At 35.0% G+C, this 20803-nt stretch overlaps 1 protein-coding gene across 6 annotated transcripts in view; it reads left to right on the top strand.

Moving 5' to 3' along the window:
- Positions 1-18061, top strand: part of LOC150058435 (REST corepressor 3) — a 46270-nt gene extending 28209 nt beyond the window's left edge. For 3 of the 6 annotated variants that reach the window (XM_090341250.1, XM_090341249.1, XM_090341255.1), the window contains 3 exons: positions 7037-7094; positions 16952-17193; positions 17659-18061. In XM_090341250.1, the coding sequence (XP_090197376.1) occupies positions 7037-7094; positions 16952-17193; positions 17659-18003 (645 nt within the window). In that variant the 3' untranslated portion in view covers positions 18004-18061. Of the gene's footprint in view, positions 1-7036; positions 7095-16951; positions 17624-17658 lie in introns of those variants that run through there. The other 3 variants (XM_090341252.1, XM_090341253.1, XM_090341251.1) reach the window with 2 other exon arrangements.
- The last annotated feature ends 2742 nt before the right edge of the window (positions 18062-20803 follow it).

Genomic DNA, 20803 nt, shown 5'->3' with positions numbered 1-20803 from the left:
AAAGTTTGTTTTGTCAAATTTTTATTTTGGTTTAAAATATATGTCTTTTGGCTTAACTTCTGTGTGGATTTTTATTCTACTTTTATTCCTGAAAATATAAAATATAAAATCTTCAAGCCTTCACTTGTATTTCCACTGAGACCTAATTATGTTCTTGATATTTCTGGTAGTTATAGGAGTATTTAAATGTCATTGGGGTTCAAACAGGTCTTTATAGAAGTTTTTACTATAAGATCTTTTCTAAGACTCCTGTATTATAATTCATATCTACATTTTCTTTTCCGTACCTACGTGATAGTCGGGTAGTCTTATTTGGTCCTAATAGAACCTTTATTTTTCCCTACTAAACACAGGCTGACTGAAATTTCTACAGATGAAATACGTGTGAAGGGTAAAGGGAGGCGGGAATGGTACTTCAGAAATGATCTACCATATGCTATTTGATTATTAGTATTAATCTTTTAGAAAGAAAAACTTGTTATAGAGCAAGTTGGAGTCAAGTGCCAGTGGCTCACAACTGTAATCCTATTCAGGAGGCTGAGAACTGAGGATTGAGGTTCAAAGCCAGCCTAGGCACCAAAGTTAGTGAAACTCTTATCCCCAGTTAACCACCAGAAAACCAGAAGTGGTGCTCAAGGGATAGAGTGATAGCCTTGAGCTGAAGAGCTCAGGGACAGCACCCAGGCCCAGAGTTCAAGCCCCATTACTGACCAAAAAGAAAGAAAGAAGAAAGAAAGAAAGAAAGAAAGAAAGAAAGAAAGAAAGAAAGGAAGGAAGGAAGGAAGGAAGGAAGGAAGGAAGGAAGGAAGGAAGGAAGGAAGGAAGGAAGGAAGAGAATTGGGTTTTGTTTGTTTTTAAGTAACCTCTTAAGATTAGGTTATGAAAAAGCATGAGAAGTTCCTGGTCAGTATCTCATTCTAAATCCACAAGTAAACTAACATTTAAATAATATTTATTTACTGAAGTATAAAATTCACTCTTTTTGGTATTATTGCAAATTATTTTAAATTTTCTGTTGAAATTATTTAAATTTTTATTTAAATCATACATTAAAATAAAAAATTCAAATTGAAAAGTAAATAACATTACAGGGACACTAGGAATAACTTTATAATAAAAGTGTGAACACTTAAACAAAAAGATAATTTCTTAGAAAATGTTGTCCTAGCGGGGCGTGGTGGCTCACGCCTATAATTCTAGCTACTCAGGAAGCTGAGATCTGAGAATCAGGGTTCAGAGCCAGCCCGGGCACAAAAGGACCTGAGACTTATCTTACAGTTAACCTCTAGAAAACAGGAAGTGGGGCTTGGCTCAAGGGTAGGGAGATAGCCTTGAGCTGAAGAGCTCAGGGACAGCACCCAGGCCCAGGGGTTGCCTTGAGCTTAAGAGCTCAGGGATGGCACCCAGGCCAAGTTCAAGCCCCATAACTTACAAAAAAAAAAAAAGAAGAGAGAAAGAGAGTTGTCCTTACCAAAGGAAAAACTGAATAATGTATGTAATCATTAAATTATTAAATCATTAAATTATTAAATTATTAAATCATTAAATTAATGTATGTAATCATTAAATGAAGGAATAGTTAACATTGTTCTCTCTCAAATCAATAAGACAAGATCATTTTACATAATTTTCAAGAAAGAAATTATAGAAGAATTTCCAAGATAAATTATATAAAGATGTGAATTATAGTAGGATTTTATCTTATTAAACTTTATTAAACTTTACATAAATCCATGAAAATAGTAAAGCAGGTACTATCATTTTATTTCAGAAAGATTAGCTGTTTATTCAAAGTTAGACAAATAGTAAATAATAGAACTGACTATAGTTCAGATTTTGGGAGTCTTGATTGGTCCTAGATTAATACATTTTATGTTATAAAAGCACTTTTACTTTTGAAAGCTTTCATAGAATAATAAAATTGCTTGACAGAGTTTTAGTTCTATTATTGGATTAAAAGTTACTAAACATTTATATACCTTTGGCTTTTTATAAAAATAATCATCAAACTCTTAATAATGTATCATGTGTACTCTGAAACTTGAATATTACTTTGGGATGACCTGTTAAACTCATCATATGATTTGAAAAATACAACATGTTTAGATTAGAATATATATCCCTAGGATATATTTATATTTACCATATCATTTCCATTGTTTTCAGGAGGAGGGCAGCTTAAACATATGATTATCACTGTGAAAACCTTGAAAAATCATGGAATTTATTGTTTTATCTTTTGATTAGACTTTACCTAGTCAGAAAATGTTAATAATTTTTGGAAACATTATAGTAGGTCATTAAATAAAGTACCTCACAGTTAAGGTGCTTTACTTATTAATTTGGTTTTATTTGTTGTTTTCATTTAGGGAAATATTTGGTGAAGAAAGTCCATTCACTTCCACAAGTATTTATTGATCACCTATTTCATGTAAGGCAAAATGTTAGGCACTATGGGAAGTATGTGGGAAGGGGAAAACACATAAAGATGAAAATGAGATATGGTGATTTTTTTGCTCACCTTTTTTTAAAAAGACTTGTAATCTAGATGGACAAACGGGTAAAAAAATTCAGATACCATTAGCAAAGGCTATACAGGAAATTGGTTGGGTCAAATTTGTTTTGGCTAGGATAATCAGAGAAGACTTTCTGAGAGGAAGTACTTCAGCTGAGGTTTGAAGGGTAAGTGGGATTTTTGTACATACAAAAAGGGCAAAAGAAATTGTTTCAGACACAGACAATACAATAACATAGTGAGCAGTGCATTCAAAATGTGATTCCACTGAGAAAAATTAAAAGCACTCTGACAAACCAATCCACAAATTCTTTCTGAACTTTACTATGTACTTATTGTTGTGCTAACTGCTTTTGAGAATCTTCTAACAGTCTTCTCTAGAATTAAATGGAGGAATGAACACTAGTTATAAGATAGTTGTCAACAAAATTGAAACAGGGACTTCTTTGTTAGAGATAGGTAGAGTAGAGGCCTGGAGCATGGCCTAGTAGTAGTGTGCCTGTCTAGCATGCATGAAGCCCTAGGTTCTATTCCTTAGTACCACATACCCAGAAAAAGCTGAAAGTGGTGCTGTGGCCCAAGTGGTAGAGTGCTAGCCTTGACAAAGCCCAAAGACAGTGCTTAGGCCCCAGGACTGGCCAAAAAAAAAGAAGAAGAAGAAGAAGAAGAGAGAGGGAGGGAGGGATAAGTAGGGCAAGGGCAGGGTGCAAAAGTTCTTGTAAAAGTTAAAAAGAGGCCGGGAGTTTGGCCTAGTGGTTGAGTGCTTGCCTAGCATGCACGAAGACCCGGGTTCGATTCCTCGGTACCACATACATAGGAAAAAGCCAGAAGTGGTGCTGAGGCTCAAGTGGTAGAGCTTCTAGCCTTGAGAAAGTCCAAGGACAGTGCTCAGGCCCTGAGCTCAAGCCCAGGACTGGCAAAAAAAAAAAAAAAAAAGTTAAAAAGAGAATTAAGCTTTTTAAATAAAGTCAAATATGAGAACCCTGTAGTTTTTTTCAATATAAAAAGTATATATTAGAAATTTTTAATGAAGGGAAATTATTATAGCAGTGTTATCAGAATATATAAGAGGAGGCAAACTCTTTAGTTTGGCTTGGTATTAATGGTAGAAATAGAAGTAAAGATAACCCCAAAGAACATTTCAAAGTAGAAAATTAGTGTGCCTCTTTGAAAGTAGGTAAGTGTTAGGAAAAGAGGTGGCATGTTTTTTTCTGCTTGCATTTGCTGGGAATGGAAATGGATAGATAGGTGGAAGCAAGGTGATAATGAAATCCAAGAAGAAAATAATTGTACCTGGATGGGGGTGATGGTTAAAATTTTCCATTCATGTGTTCTTAGAAAAGTGAATAATATCCTTTCATTGTGGGTATTAGATGGAATTTTCAGCATTGAGCAGGAGGTTTAACTTGGTAACCTTTTTCACCTCCTTTGATTTAGAATTTCCATGGACAAAAATGAGAAATACATGAAAGCAGATTCACTTAATGGGAAGGAATGTGGAAAAAAAAAGTTGAGCTCACTAAGAATACCATGGATTGATTATTCTAGGTGACACTTTGGGTGGCATTTGTCATATTGTATTTATTTTTTATTATTTTTAAACAATATCACTTCAGAATTTGCTGTAGAAGAGTTACTCTGTGGTATACCCTAGCTAACCACAACTACCACAGACTTTTCAATGTCTTGATGTACTCTGGTTTCCTCTTTTAAAGCTTCTATAGAAGTTTTTTTGTGTTTGAAAGAAAATAGAAAATAAATAAGGAATCCTGTATATGTAATTTACTTTTCCTATTTCTAGTGCCATTTTGCTACTCACATCATTTATCCTGAACTCTTTCTACTTGTATATTTCCACCAAAGCTGTATCTTGAAAGTTAACTTTCAGCACTAAGACCAAATTCTACAACTTTTGACTCCTGATTCTCCATGCCATTTTCTGAGACCTTATTTTAGCTGATTGGCCTTGAAGGTTTCTTCCTTTAACACTTATTTGTTTGTTTGTTTGTTTGTTTGTTTGTTTATGCCAATCCTGGGGCTTTTGAACTCAGGTCTGGGCACTGTCCTTGGGCATTCTCAAGGCTAGCACTCTACCACTTGAGCCACAGCACCACTTCCTGCTTTTTCTGTGTATGTGGTACTCAGGAATAAATCCCAGAGCTTTGTGCGTGTTAAGCAAACACTCTACCACTAGACCACGCTCCCGGCCCTGCTTCCTTTAACTCTTACAACTACTATATTCTCTTTACAGTTGTAATTATCATTTCTATATGTAAATATAGGCATTATATAAATCTTTTTTTTTTTTTTTTTTTACCAGTCCTGGGCTTGAGCTCAGGGCCTGAGCACTGTCCTTGGACTTTCTCAAGGCTAGAGCTCTACCACTTGAGCCTCAGCACCACTTCCAGCTTTTTTGTATGTATGTGGTACCAAGGAATCGAACCTGGGTCTTCGTGCATGCTAGGCAAGCACTTTAACCATTAGGCCAAACTCCCGGCCGTTTTTTGGTGTAGCTTTTTTTTTTTTTTTTTTTTTTTTGCCAGTCCTGGGCTTGAGCTCAGGGCCTGAGCAATGTCTTTGGACTTTCTCAAGGCTAGAGCTCTACCACTTGAGCCTCAGCACCACTTCCGGCTTTTTTCTATGTATGTGGTACCAAGGAATCGAACCCGGGTCTTCGTGCATGCTAGGCAAGCACTTTAACCACTAGGCCAAACTCCCGGCCCATTATATAAATCTTTATCTTCAGATAAAGCAAAAATGATCATTTTCATGATTATGTTATAAAGATAAAATCCAAAGGATAAAGGTTATTATGCCATTGTACAGTCAACAAATAAAATTAACTAAGGCCAACAAATAAGATTAAATAAATCATTAATGCTTTTAAAGAAGCCAGTTTTTATGTTTTATTTTCATATACCAAGTTATAATCAATCTTTTTACTTTTTCAACATATATTGAAATATTTGAACCTATTTTAAATAGTTTCTTAAATAAGTTCTAGTAATCATCATCATCAGTGTCTTTCAAAGACTTGCCAAGGTATCAGAGTACCTACAGTTTAACTTGAAATTAGCTATTAATTCATGTTATTCTTTTTGTGAAATCTATGCTTAAATTTCTAGATTTCCTTCTTACCTTTTTTTTTTAAGCTTTGGTTTACCTTTTCATTATTACTTCTGTGTATGTGTCAGAATTTTTCTTACTTCTCCCTTCTCTTTTCCTTTTGGCTGTTGTTATTTAAGCCTTAACTTCTGAGGCCTAGTAACTGGGCTACCTTTTATCCCTTTTTAACCTACTCCGTGATTTCCCTCCAAACCATCCCAGCTCTTTGTTTTTCTTTCTTTTTTTTTTTTTCTGGTAACCTGTACACACAGAGATTAAGAGAGTCCTTAGGTCTTTCCCCTTAACTTTTTATTCTTTCCTATGTGTTTAACTTTGAATGCCTTATTCTTCCTTCTGAATATAAACCTATAAATAGATGTTTGTGTGCTTGGTGAGAAAGTTGATGTTACAAGAACTGGTGTAAAATAAACACATATAAGACCATGTGTGACACCTAAATACCCCTTCACAAAGAAAGTCTTTTTGTTTTGCCTAGCATGTTTAGGTATAAGTCACTTTATGTTGGCAGTTCCTTCTGCAGAACTTTACAAGCTGATGTATTTATTTCTTCACCCCATGCATGACTGTTTAAGGTTCTTGAGTAACCGTTAGTCAGTGGATATATACTAATAAAATCTGATTAAGTATAATACCATCAATAATAATTGTACACTTAATGTTTTGATAAAAATTTGGGGAGGAATATTAGGAAATCTTGAGAAAAAAATTATTAGTCAGTCTTATTCTGCTTCAGGAATTAAAAGAAGCATTTTAGCAGTTAGGCCCAATCTACATTCTGTACTAATATGTACCACTGTCTTGGAGTAAGAAAGGATAGGTTTTGGCCAGGAGTTTGACCTAGGGATAAGAGTGCTTACCTGAAGACCCAGGTTCAATTCCTGGGTACCACATACACAGAAATAGCCAGAAGTGGTGCTGTGGCTCAGGTGGTAGAGCTAGCTCTTGCCTTGAGAAAGCCCAAGGGCAGTGCCCAGGCCCTGAGTTCCAGCCCCAGAACAGGCAAAAAAAAAAAAAAAAAAAGCAAGGTTTAATTTTAAATATGAGGGGAAGAAATTTTAGAATCATGGATCCTCTAAAGAAAACAGTAAAAAGCTAGACTAGAATTACTGTTTGTAGTATGTCATAGGAACATTGTAGTTGGAAAACAGTGGATGAACAGGTTTCTCGGGTTTTAATGTCTCTTAATATGAATGTTACTCATTCTCCCAAACTAGTGCATTTCCCTTTCATATTCTTTCTATGTAAGTAAAAGGTTATTTTGACCATCCTAAATATGGAATCAAAATCTAAAACTTTCATGTCTGTAATTTGGTTTAAAAGTTAAAGAAAAATAAGCACTTTGGAAAAATGTCTGTCTTCATATCCTCATTAGGAAACTTCTGTTTAATTTTGTAGTCAAATCAGAAAATTAATGCCCGTTGGACCACAGAGGAGCAGCTTCTAGCAGTGCAAGGTATATTAAAGATATGCAGTTATTGTTGTTAATAATTATTAACTTGTCATGAAAGGTGATTCCTAGTTCTTCCCTGCCTATTGAAATAGATTGTGAAATGGCTCTTGTGTTCCCCCACAGAGTCCTGGTGACCAGGAATTTTGTGCTATATTTCTGGATGTGACATGCTGAGTCTGCTTATATTCACTTAGGATCTTGAATAGCACAAAATGCATTCTCAGCACTGAATAATTGATGGTGGTGGTGGTGGTGGTGGATATGGTGGACAAGCATGACCATGTCATGTTGGCTATCTGTGTCTCTGCTTCTGTAGTCTTGCAGTGGGGTCATTCGTACTATATTACTCATTGATAGCTTATAATTAAGCTCATAAACTGTGGTCTCTAGCTTCTATCATTACTTTATATAATGGTGTTTCTCTATTTGATAATAAAGGTCAGGTCATAATACTAACCACATGCTTAACTTTGAATATAATATGCCTTAAGAGATGTACCACTGCATGCTTTAGAAATCTGACTTTAAATACAACTATGTTTAGGCGGGGCACTAGTGATTCACACCTGTAATCCTAGTGGAAGCTGAGCTCTGAGGATCATGGTTCAAAGCCAGCCCAAGCAGGGAAACTCAGAAAAGAATGGAAGTGGTGCTATTATGCAATATGGTAGAATGCTAGCCTTGAGCAAAATGAGGCTTAGGATGGTGCCCGATCCCTAAGTTCAAGCCCCAGGACCAGGGGGAAAAAAAGTATATTTTAAAAGAAACTTAAAACAGATAACAGAAATATGCATACAGCATTCTAATGTGCTGTTTAAGAGCACTTTGCTAAAGTTACATGGCAAGCACTTTTTTTTTTTTTTGCCAGTCCTGGGCTTGAGCTCAGGGCCTGAGCACTGTCCTTGGGCTTTCCTCAAGGCTAGAGCTCTACCCTGAGCCACAGCACCACTTCCAGCTTTTTTTCTATGTATGTGGTACCAAGGAATTGAACCCGGATCTTCATGCATGCTAGGCAAGCACTCTACCACTAGGCCAAACTCCCAGCCCGGCAAGCACTTTTTGTATTAAGAATACCTGTGAGCAAATTGGAAACATGAACTTGGATTTTATCATGTTTTAATTGTTTAATTTAGATTATTTTTCCTTTTTATGATCAGCTATTTGCAGACTTATTTTTACAGGGACTATAGGGGGTTTTTCCTTTTTAAGATAAACTATCTGTAGAACTGATTGTAATTTAAAATATGGTTTGCTTTTATAACTTGATTGAGCGAGCCCTCTATGCTGAATAGTAGTACTAATAGCTTTTTTTCATCTATATTAGCTAATATGAGAGAAATGGGCACTACATATGAATATATGTTTAAAAAATATTTCCCATTTATTGACCAAGAATCGTGAAAATCCCAGATATTTAGAAGGTAAAAAAGATCACAGTTTGAGGACAGCCCTGGCAAGAAAGTTAATGAAACCCCATCTCAACTAATTAGTTATGTATGGTGTAATATGCCTCTGATCCCAACCAAGTGAGAGGCATATGAGATTCCCCCCCATCCAAAAAAATAACTAGAGCAAAAGTGTTCCTGCCTAGCAAGTTTGAGGCCTTGAGCTAAAAATAGTATCAGTTGGGTGCCAGTTGCTCACACCTGTAATCCTAGCTCCCAGGAGACTGAGATCTGAGGATCATGGTTCATGCCAGCCCAGGCACTCAAGTCTATAAGACTCTTATCTCCAATTAACCACCAGAAAACCAGAAGTAGTGCTATGGCTCAAGGGGTAGAGCACTAGCCCTGAGTTGAAGAGCGTAGGGACATCGCCCAGGCCCAGAGTTCAAGCCCCATGCCTGACAGAAAAACCCCACCAGTACATCAAAAAAAAATGCAGGGTTGGGAAAGTGCTTGTCTAGCAAGTGTAACATCCTGGGTTCTATCCCCAATACCAAAAAAGAAAAGACAAAAAAAATGCATCATTTCCAAATATGTGTCAAAGATTTAATACAAAACTATTCTGCAGATATCATATATCATCAGATATGAGAATAATATAATTAAAATTCATGGATAGATTATTACACTTTGGTTATAGAGAATAAAAATTAGCCAACCGACATGATTTGAAAATGTTATATAAGTGTTTCAGTAGGATGGTTTGAGCTTCCTTTTGGTCATCCAGTGTGACATAGTCATTTCCTAAGAGAAGTGATTGAAGCTCTGTAGGCAGTATTGGTTGTATGTACACTGAGCACATCCATAAAATAATGGAACTGGGTTTCAGAATGATTCAGAATTAAGATTTTAGTTACTTTGTAATGTTCAGTAATGGCTTAGAATTAGACTGATATTTCAATTTTTATGTTACAATACTTATTTATATTTCTTTAGAGCTATGGTTTGCCGCTGTAGCAATTATTAGGGGGTAAATATTCCTTTCATGTAAAGACTATATTATTATAGTGTGCTACCTAATAAGAATCATGCACTAATTTCCAGTGTTAAATTGTTTATGTGAATTTTATTCTTTGAGAAATTGTCCTAGTATGAAAGTTTTTCTAATGAGGATCTCCTAGGGAAGTCTGGGTTAGTATTTTTCTATACAAAACCCAATACTACTTAAAGTAAAAGAGTCCATTGAGTGTTATGGCTTATTTGATCTTATGCATTTGCATTCAGTGTTAGGGCAGTGTAAGATTTCTGTACGTGTCTTAATAAGCAGTATATTTGGGTATAACTTACAAATATTAAAGTACTAATAGTTATAAACAAACATTTTTTGTTCTGAGGCTTATTCTGTATTATGCAAATTTTTTAAATAAGCCTCTAAACTAAGACAGCAGTTTATATGGAAATATGCATGTTGTTGGGAATTCAAAGGTATTTATTTTGATAATACATTGATGTTTTGTTTTTATTTTCACTGGAATTTTTGTTTTTACTTGGCTTTTATTTGGTTACTATAAAAAATCATATTTGTGTAAAAATTTTAGAGGATTAAAAAGTACCATTTGCCATATAATGTGCTCCACATTTATATGACCAGAAGTACATCTCCAAACAATATAATTATATAGTAAAGTCACCTATATCTGAGTCATGATGGTTAAAGGTATATAATTACAGAGGGTTAGGGCCGGGCCTTTGGCCTAATGGTAGAGTGCTTGCCTAGCATGCACGAAACCCAGATTCTATTCCTCAGTATTACATACATAGAAAAGCCAGAAGTTGTGCCTTGGCTCAAGTGGCAGAGTGCTAGCTAGCATTGAGGAAAAAGCCCAAGGACTGTACTCAGGCCTTGAGTTCAAGCCCCAGGACTGGCAAAAAGAAACAAAAAATTACAGAGGTTACTTTAACATCTATAGCTTGATATTAAAAGGACATGTAGCTGAATTTTTTTCTTTTTATTCAAAGTTTTATTTGTGATAAACTTTATGTAATACTACTGTAATGACCACTTCACATTATAAAATAATAAATTATTGGGATTTTAGCATGTTTTAATTTGTATGTGACTTTGTATTCAAGATTTGGTATATTTTGGTTCAACATGCATTTGAAAATATTTTATCTTGCTCATATTTAGACTGTTACAATGTCCTGGAGAAAGAAATATCACTAATGCTACTATTGAGATTTATAATTCTATTACACAAACTTTTTTATTATAACTATTGAGACCAAACATATTTAGATCATTTTCCTTCATAGTACTTAAATACGAATTTCTCACCTTACTTTCCTATCCCATCTATTCATGTTGTTGTTAACTAAATGTTAACCATTTAAGTAAGTTTTCAACTCTCAAGTGAAAAGTAGTTGGAAAATCATGCTCAGATAAATAGAAATATCTGTTTATACTTTCATTATTCATTTTGTTATATTCTGTGTTATTTCAGTAACATTCTTTATATAAGTTACTAAGAAATCTATCATTAATGTGGTTAGTTTATAATTTCCATCTTAAGTAAATTTTCTAATATATGAGTTATCAATGAGACCAGTCATATTTTTCCCATATTAGGTGTTAATGGTGAAATAGTCCTATTTGTGTGTGATCACACACACACACACACACACATATACTTTAGGAGTGATTTTTATCCTAAAATTGCAGTTTAGTATTCATGTGACAAAAACACCTTATTGAGGCCAAGAATATGGCCTAGTGTTAGAGTGCTTGTCTAACACACATAAAGCCTTGGGTTTGATTCCTTCATACCATATACAAAGAAAAGGCTGAAAGTGATGCCATGGTTCAAGTGGCAAAGCACTAACATTGACTCTTTTTCACAAAGCAACAATATAAATGTAACAGACATATCAATAATACAAAACATTTTCAGTAGCCAGGCGCTGGTAGCTCACACCTGTAATCCTAGCTACTCAGGAGGCTGAGATCTGAGGATCACGGTTCACAGCCAGCCGGGCACAAAAGTCCACGAGACTCTATCTTCAATTAGCCATCAGAAAACCAGAACTAGCACTGCAGCTGAAGTGGTAGAGTGCTAACCTTGAGCTGAAGAGCTCAGGGAGTTCAAGCCCCACAACAAACCAAAAAAAGAAAGAAAAGAAAAAAATTCTCCATATGTAGGGACAGAAGCATGGGAATACAGTTATTTCCATTGTTGTTTTAGACAACCTATTAAATATCTTAATTTTTCTAGTCTTTTAGTGCTGAAAAAAAAAACTGCTTCCCAATTAAAATCTTAATGCTCTATTAGAATAAAGAAAAGTTTTCCCAGTTTTATCAAGATGTCAATATCGGCTTTTAGTTCTTTTTTATAATACCTGTCATTTCACAGATAGAAAACAACAGAACTATGGTCAAGTGGTTATGCTTACTGTAAAAGATATCTTCTGTTCCTTTAATTCATATGTTTCATCTTTTTAAGGAAAATTGATGTTAGCAAATCAATTACTTACCTTCATTGCTTACCAAAAAATAAAATTCATAAAGTAGATGAAAAAGTGGATTTAACATTTGCTAAAAATATGATAGTTAATATAGTATGTAAATATCAAGGAAGTAAAAGAAATCTCTATCTTGTCTCTAGGCTATTATTTCAAAAATAACTTTTTGCTAAATTTGTATTTTCCAATTATGTCAAGTACATGTGCACTTTAAGAAATTTGTCCTAAGAAGCAGGGGGTGGAGGAGAAATCCCCTGAAATCCTGTTACCTAGAAGTATATTGCTACTGTTCTAGAACTTTGCTGGCTTTTTTTGGACAATTTTTAAATAATCCAAAAGCAGCTATCTAGCTAAACAAGCAAACCTGATTCCCTATTGTTGAGAAACACCATATAAATGCTTCAGGAGTCCAGCTTTTAGGCTGAGCTCATGTGTGTAAATGATATTCACAGTGTTCTAATCTTGTATAAATGACAGCCTCCACAATTCAGAATTTGAGATAATTCAGACAGTGGCTATTACTGTGAATAATAATGTCTTCTTTAGGGTCACTCACGCCTGTAATCCTAGCAACTCAGGAGGCTGAGAACTGAAGATCAAGGTTCAAAGCCAGCCCAGGCCCTAAAGGACCTGAGACTCTTATCTTTAATTAACCCCTAGAAAAGAGAAATGGGGCTTGGCCCAAGGGTGGGGACATAGCCTTGAGCTGAAGAGCTCAGGGACACCACCCAGGCTCAGGAGTAGGGTGGTAGCCTTGAGCTGAAGAGCTCAGGGATAGCACCCAGGCCAAGTTCAAGCCCAATGGCCCACAAAAAATAAAAAATAATAATAATATCTTCTTTATTTTTAAAAGATTTTATTAACATTGATTTTTTACATCATATTTCAAATGTCAAGTTTAACGAATTAAGTATTCAAGAATGGGATCTCTATATGTGATCACTGGTACATATATTTAAGCACAAAATTAAAATTAAGCTGAGAGTTTGTCATAGATAATTATAAAAATGTCTTCTTTAAACTGGGTATAGATTGCTCATATCTGTAATCCTAGTTAGTTTAGGCGTCTGAGATCTGAGTATTGTGGTTCAAAGCCAGCCCCTGTAGGAAAGTTCATGAGAATCATAACTCCAATTAACCGACAAGAATCTGGCAGTGGAGCTGTGGCTCAAATGGTAGAGTGCTGGCCTTGAGCAAAAAAGCTCAGAAACAGAGCCCAGGCACTGCTGAGTTCAGGCTCTAGGACTGACATGATTAAAAAGGTCTTTAAACAAATTAAAGGCAAAAGTGTGTGTGTGTGTGTGTGTGTGTGTGTGTGTGTGTGTGTGTGTGTGTATCAGTACTTATATGTCAGCAAATAATGGAATTATATTTAAAAGTATGGGCTTTCATAATATATAATGATAACCATATCCTAATGATTTATATTTTTATGTTCTCAAAAAAACTTTTAAAATACATATGATTGTAAGGTATTATCTACCAGCATGAGAAGCCAAATCATTAATTATAACTTGTAAAAATGGAGTTTTGAAATTTGATTAAAAATAATTGTACTCTTTCCCTGAAAAACACTCAATTGTATTTCTTGTATGGCTCACTAAATATCCCACCAACCTTTGAAAACTGACCTCTTGCTCTAGAAGTGACATTTCAATTTAGCAATTTTAATTCAAATGTACCTCAGTTTTAATTTTCAGGAAGTGAGTGACTTAATAATATCTAACTTAACTCTGTGCTAAGAAAGCCACCAGATAACCTTATTGATTGTAAACCATGAAACTAGTGAACCACCGTTTCTCCCAGTAAACAATGAAATTTAGGTGACTGTGGCACCGTAAGTTAGTTACTACCTCTAGAAACTGTCATTTAGAAACCTAATTGATGATTGTTCTAAAGAAGCAGTACTGATAAATCCTTTGGCCTTGTACAAGGCCAATGTAGACCACAATGTAGAGCATAAGAATTCTATCTTCTTGTTGGTACCAGTGGCTTACACTTATAATCCTAGCCATTCAGAAGCTGTGATCGAGATTTGAAGCTATTCAAACAGACAAAACAAGGAAATGCTTATGTCCAATTCAAAACCAACTGGAAGTAGAAATGTTGCTCAACCAGAAGAGCATCAGCCTTGAGCAAAAAGCTAAGCAAGAGCACAAGGCCCTCAGTTCAAGACCTAGTGCTAAACTTACATAACTATATATATAATATGTATTATGTATATATAGTATATGTATATAGTATATAATTGTATATATTATATGTGTATATAGTATATAATTGTACATATAATTATATATAATATATATATGATTTATTCTAGCTAGAACATACCTTTGAGCAATATCATTGGGAATACAAATTGATCGTGCTGGGTGCTGTTGGCCAAACCTAGCTAAGATCTGAGGATTGTGGTTTGAAGCTACCCTGAGCAGCAAAGTACATGAGACTTGTATCTCCAGTTGACCACCAAAAAGCTGGAATTGGAGATGTGGCTCAAGAGGTAGAGCACTAACCTTGAACAAATGAATTCCATTTGAATTCAAGCCCCAGGACTGACACAAAGAAAAAAGAGAAGAAATGCTCATGTATACCTCTTGTAGTGTGAGGAAGAAGTAAGATGAAGCCTTATAGGAAAATAAGATTTCCTAACCACCTTGTGCAGACTTGGCATTGTGGCAGTGCTGGTGCTGACTTGTACTTCGTCAGTACCACTTCCCAGCCTTTTTCACTTCAGAGTAAACAAGGGAAATGATGAAGTTTGTCAGAATACAGTGGCACAGGTAGATGTGGTTGTGCTGGTCCAGAGAAGACTGCCCGTAAGCTCCAAATATTACAGAAACTGCCCATGCATCCTGTAGGTTGAGGGAATTGGTATCTGGACACAGTTGTTCTTAGAATCCTAATGTATCCTCAGTCAAACAACATGCTTGCAGTATAGCCTGAGCTGCAAAATTTGTACTGGCTTACATGTGTTAAATTAAACACACTTAGATGAGCTGGAAAAAGACCTTGCCATACAAAGTTTCAGGAAAACTAAAGTTCTTATAGGAAGTAATTTTGAGTTGAGTCTGTAATTTTGCAGATGTTATAATCTTCACTCCAATGGCCATTGAGCAAAAGAAAATTAGTGTCAAAAGGAGTGAAAGCATCAAAAGTAGTAGAGTTAAAAAGACTTGGAGTCAGAGTCCATCTTAATGTTACTTATTAGGAATTCAGAAGGTCTAAACCTAGTCTTAAGGCTTTTATTTCTAAATTCATACTCAGGCTTGTATTTCTAAAATGTGAATTAAGTATCTTGTGAAATTGTCCAATATAGCACTGGGTGTCTTAATTTCTAATAAGCAGTTATTCGTGTGCAGTTTTTTCAGATTTAAAATTTAGAAAATTAGTGTATAAGCAGTGAAAGAAGTATTTTAATATCTTAATAGTAACTATTACTATGAAGTAACCTGATTTTCAATGCCATATGAAACCTCAGTCTGCCTTTCTTACCATTAGAATTCATCTGAACTGAAATTCAAACTAGAAATCAGCCCTTGACTCAAAGACTGAATTACGTTTATGTTCATAAAACCTTGTCTGTCATTAATTTGTTGTCATGCATATCTTTCTCTTTGATAACTAAGAAACATAACTTGTAAACCCAAAGTTCTATGTTTAAAATAGGATATAGTTATAAGATGATAATGTCAGACCTCCTATCCAAAATACTATAAGGTAAAGAAACTCCCCCTCTCCCTAGGTTAGCCCTTGCCTGTTAAATGTAGCCAGAGGTGCTTGTTCCCAAATTCTCAGTTTCGAATAGGGACAATATGTAAAAATAGAACCATGTCACACTGATGGTACTTCCAAACAATCAAATATTTTAAATAATTGATTTTGATAGCATTTCTGCTAAAGAATTCATGTATTCTTAGTCTTTCATTTGTGGGTATATAAATGTTAAAGTCAGCCTCATATTTTTGTTTTCTTTCTCATAGCTTGTTAATGAATTGTTACCTGCTGATGTATTTTTTTTAAATTATCGAAGTGTAAAACAAATACTTTGACAACTTTTATAATTGGGCTACATATATTTTCCAAGAATGAATCTTTAAACTATTTTAAAATGCTTTAAGAGCAAATTGTTATCCTTTTGAATTTTATAGCACAATTAGTGATTTCAGTTTCATAAATCAGTTACTATCCTTTATTATATTGAAAGTTCCTTAGTAAAAAGATAAGTTTTCAAAAAGCAATATACACCCTTCCCTCTTCAGTGCTCTTCAGGCAGCTAGTCCTCAGCTATCAAGCACATCTAGGAATCCTTCTGACTCTCAGCCTTTAGGTTTATTAGATTAGTTAAAATCCAGTAATTCCCCAAAGTGTCTTTCCTTTTGTTAAATCCATGATATAGTGATCATTCTGCTTTGCTTTATTATAATTCTTTCAGTATATTGCTTCCCTGATGGGCTAGGCAAGGATTCAAGTTGAAGCCCCAAATTATAACGACTTTTCTAATGGGGGAACCATACGGCAACGCAAACAGTCCATTGAGGGTATAAAAGATGGCTCATTCCCATCCAGTTTTGTTTACAAACGGTGTTGCTCAAATTTAGGTGACTGGCTACTAGGGAAATAAATGAATGTGGAATTGAGGATGGAACAAAGAATTCAATGCTTTACAATAAATGGACTGTATTTGAGAGTTCAAGAAAAGATTGGAGAAAATAACTGAGTATGTAAAGACATGGTAAGTGTCTGATCATTCAGTTGAAGGCAAGTGGCTGGCCCGATGAAATGGCATAATTGATAGTTTTCATCTATGACCCTGATTTCTCAAAACTGAGAAATGAGCAGAATTTATCAGAAAGGATTTTCATTGCTAGTATCTTTTGTGTGTGCATGATGTATAGTACACACAGCTCTCCTTATTGATCCTTCACCAGGTGTATTATTTACTTTGCCTTCCAGGTGTCCGCAAATATGGTAAAGATTTTCAAGCTATTGCAGATGTAATTGGCAACAAGACTGTTGGCCAAGTGAAGAACTTCTTTGTAAACTACAGGCGTCGGTTTAACTTAGAGGAGGTATTGCAGGAGTGGGAAGCAGAACAAGGAACCCAGGCTTCTAATGGTGATGCTTCTACTTTAGGGGAGGAAACAAAAAGTGCTTCTAATGTGCCATCAGGGAAGAGCACTGATGAAGAAGAGGAGGTGTGTTTGTGTCTGGAATTTGAGCTAATATGAGTTGAGGAGGCACCATTTTACGTGGTGTTCTGTAAGGTTAATTTGTCAGAAAATTAGCTAAATGAGCATGCAAGGTTGACAATACACTTAATGGTACATCTCTCATGACAGTTAAGTCATAATGACTTGATAATCTCTGATTCTAGCAGAATGGAAAGTGTATTGTTTTCCCATAGTCTTATTTTTATTTCCAGTATTAAGCTGATACTAATAAAGATGTCTGTTCGGTAGCCTCATTGCTTTCGGTTTTGTTTTGTTTTGTTTTGTTTATTTTACTTAAAATAAAAGAAGCTTATGCTTCCAATAAAGACTGGTGTTATGTTTTTGTTCTGTTTTGATTTGTTTTGTATTTCCTGTGACAGCCCAAACTATATTGTATTAATTCATTAGGACGTACATCTCATGCATGCATTTTTGTTTCCTCACCTCTAGGCACAGACCCCACAAGCTCCTCGGACTCTGGGTCCATCACCTCCTGCCCCATCATCCACTCCAACACCAACAACCCCCGTTGCCACTCTGAACCAGCCTCCACCACTTCTTCGTCCAACACTGCCTGCTGCCCCTGCTCTTCACCGGCAGCCTCCTCCACTCCAGCAGCAGGCTCGGTTCATCCAACCCCGGCCAACTCTAAATCAGCCTCCACCACCTCTCATTCGGCCTGCTAATTCTATGCCACCCCGCCTAAACCCAAGACCAGTGTTGTCCACAGTTGGTGGCCAACAGCCACCATCACTTATTGGAATTCAGACAGATTCACAGTCCTCACTGCACTAAAAATTAAATTGGACAATGCTGCAATAACTTTACCCCACTTATACCAATGCTCCTCTGACTGAGGAAAGAATCATCTTTCCTGGATTCTGAGTTCTGCAGAATTAATCTGCAAACTAAATCTGGCAGTGGACTAGTCTACATGGATGTCTAATTTTTCAGTTCACTAAACTAAAATGTTACACAACAAAAAGCCTCCAGCTAGCCTCCTTTCTAAAATGTTTTCACCATTGTGATCTCATGAAAGGAAAAAAAAAAATTTAGTATTCTATATACCAAGGGTGGTTTGTTTTTTTTTTTTTACTATATTTATTTTTACTAAAGTTCTTTATATTCCTGCCTCTTCATAGTCAAGGCTCTTAGTACTAGAATATTAACTTAGAAATTGTGGAAACTCCTTAAGTTTCTTAAGGACATTTGGCTTTTTTCTTCTTTTATTTAATTTTTTAAAACATTTTCCTATGTTAGGAGTGTAAGAATAAATAGTTGGCATTTCAGATTTTGATATACGTTCATTTTATTCCTATTTTTAAAATTATAGCTCTATATCCCTTTTTTCAAAATATGTTGCTTTCTTCCTAAAGGAATTATAAAGTATCCCTTTAAAAGAAGGCAATTTAATCAATTGCAAAGCAATTATATGAAACCACAAAGAATGTATTGACCCTACTACCCTTTAACATACAGTTTAGGGTTCTAGTGCAAAGTCCTTGTTTAAAGGTCACTGACCTCACCATCTGTCATTAATAAGAAGTTTGGAATACTAATTTTACATATAAATAAGGACTTAGCTTGTTGAATTATAATGTCTTTAAGAACCTTGAAAATGTAGTTAATTTGGGGGGAAAAAAGTTTATGTTTCTAAATGCTACTTGCTTTTAGCTAGTACTTGCCTACATTTGGAAACTTTAGAAAAAAAATCTATTTTGTCAGTTATGTAGAGATGGTGGTTACTAGAAGCATTTATTTGCAATACCATTTTTTGTGTTTAGCTTCTTAAGATTGCCCTCATATTTATTAATATAGCCTGCATTTAATATGAAGGGTGTTTTCTTGATAAATCACTATTGTATTACTTGGATACATTTGCGTATTCCTTGCAGCCAACCTGTACTTGTGGGTTTAATTTAAGGTTAAATCATCAACATTTCATAAAAAGAAGTTAAAAATTTGTTCTGTGTTATCTAAAGATGTATGAGTATATTGCCATAATTGTGCTGTTTACTTGAGACCCTTTTTATAAAGAAAGGCTTCAAGAAGTCTTCATTCAACAAATGAGCATCCTCAAAAAAAAATACTTTAAAAGTGATCATATTTCAACAAGATGTTGCCAGTATTTTTTTTTGACAGTTGTAGGTCTTGAACTCTGGACCAGGGCAGTCTCTGAGCTCTTCAGCTCAAGGCTAGTGCTCTACCACTTGAGCCACAGTGCCACTTCCAGTTTTCTGGTGGTTAATTGGAGATAAGAGCCTCAAGACTTTCATGCCTGGGCTGGCTTTGAACTGCGATCCTCAAATCTCAGCTTCCTGAGTAGCTAGGATTGCAGATGTGAGGTGCTTTGCTTGTTACCAGTATTTTTGACAGTGATTTTATATTGGAATCATGACTTGTACAGAGGGACAGATCACTTACATTGCAATAATAGTGAAACATAGGCTTTCTGCATTACTTTATCACACTTAAAGCTACTTCACTGAACAGTCAACAATCAAATGTCCTAATTTAGATTTTGAGAAGTCATGTGTTCCCACAATACTGGGAAAAAAAATCCCTCCCATTGGCTCTGTAGTAACCTTGAAGAGTTATTGGTTTAAATCTATTAGTATTAATTTTAAAGGTCAGACCATTTCCTTTACATGTAAAGACCCTGTTCAGGCAATGATCAAAAACATCTTTTCCAGGATATATTCTACTTCCTCATTGGAGCATCATAAATAGATTTTTGTCCCTGGATCCTACCAGCTAAAATTTAGCTTTTTTAATAATATTGAGGAATTTATGCATATTTTACTTTAAAGCCATGGGGGATAGTTATATCCTAAAGCATTTAGATTGTCTTGCATATGTGCACAATCAATGGCTTTTCTCGTCTGGTCTTCAGTCAATAGACCTTCAGTATACAGTACAGTAGTCAGCCAAGTTGGTCAACACCAGCATCTGTCCAGTTGTTCAGTGTATTGTAATTCATTTAAAATCTGTGCTTTCCAAGACATGGGCCAAGTGCTGTATCTGAGGGATGTGGTGTAATCTTATTTACATACACTAGAGCACACAGTAGAAAAACCTTAGCATCATTAGTAATATGACATGTATATAGTGAGATGTCTTTATTGTGTGCTTTGCATATTTTGTAAATACTTTGCACGTCATTTTTTTTTGTTTAAGCAGTGTTTGGCCTGGAAGAATAATATGCTTGCTGCTTAATCAAAGGATTAAAGATTTAAAGATGTCTATGTCTTCTATTTTTATATAATTTTATGTTGTATGAAGCATTAAGGACCTCTTCACTGTGAAATTCTAAATAATTGATTTTTTATAAAAGCAAAATCTAGAAATCTTCTTATGACCATTTTTATTAATTTCAAGATTTTCTTTTTTGCAAAAATATCTACACCAAAGTGTTTTTATTACATAAGTAAAAAAAATAAACCATGCTGTTGATGCATCTGGAAAAGTTAATGAAAAATATTTTTCTATATGATTTAATTCCCATGTAATATGGATGGAGGCAAAGGTTAAATTATGGTCAAGTGAGAAAAATAGAATATAAAATAAAAGTGAAAGATATATCTGTCTTAATATG

The sequence above is a fragment of the Megascapheus bottae genome, chromosome 10 (genome assembly GCF_031878675.1).
Source record: "Megascapheus bottae isolate mThoBot1 chromosome 10, mThoBot2.hap1, whole genome shotgun sequence".
NCBI lineage: Eukaryota > Metazoa > Chordata > Mammalia > Rodentia > Geomyidae > Megascapheus > Megascapheus bottae.
Note: the sequence above shows the minus strand (reverse complement) of the source record. Positions and strands in the feature narration are given on the sequence as shown.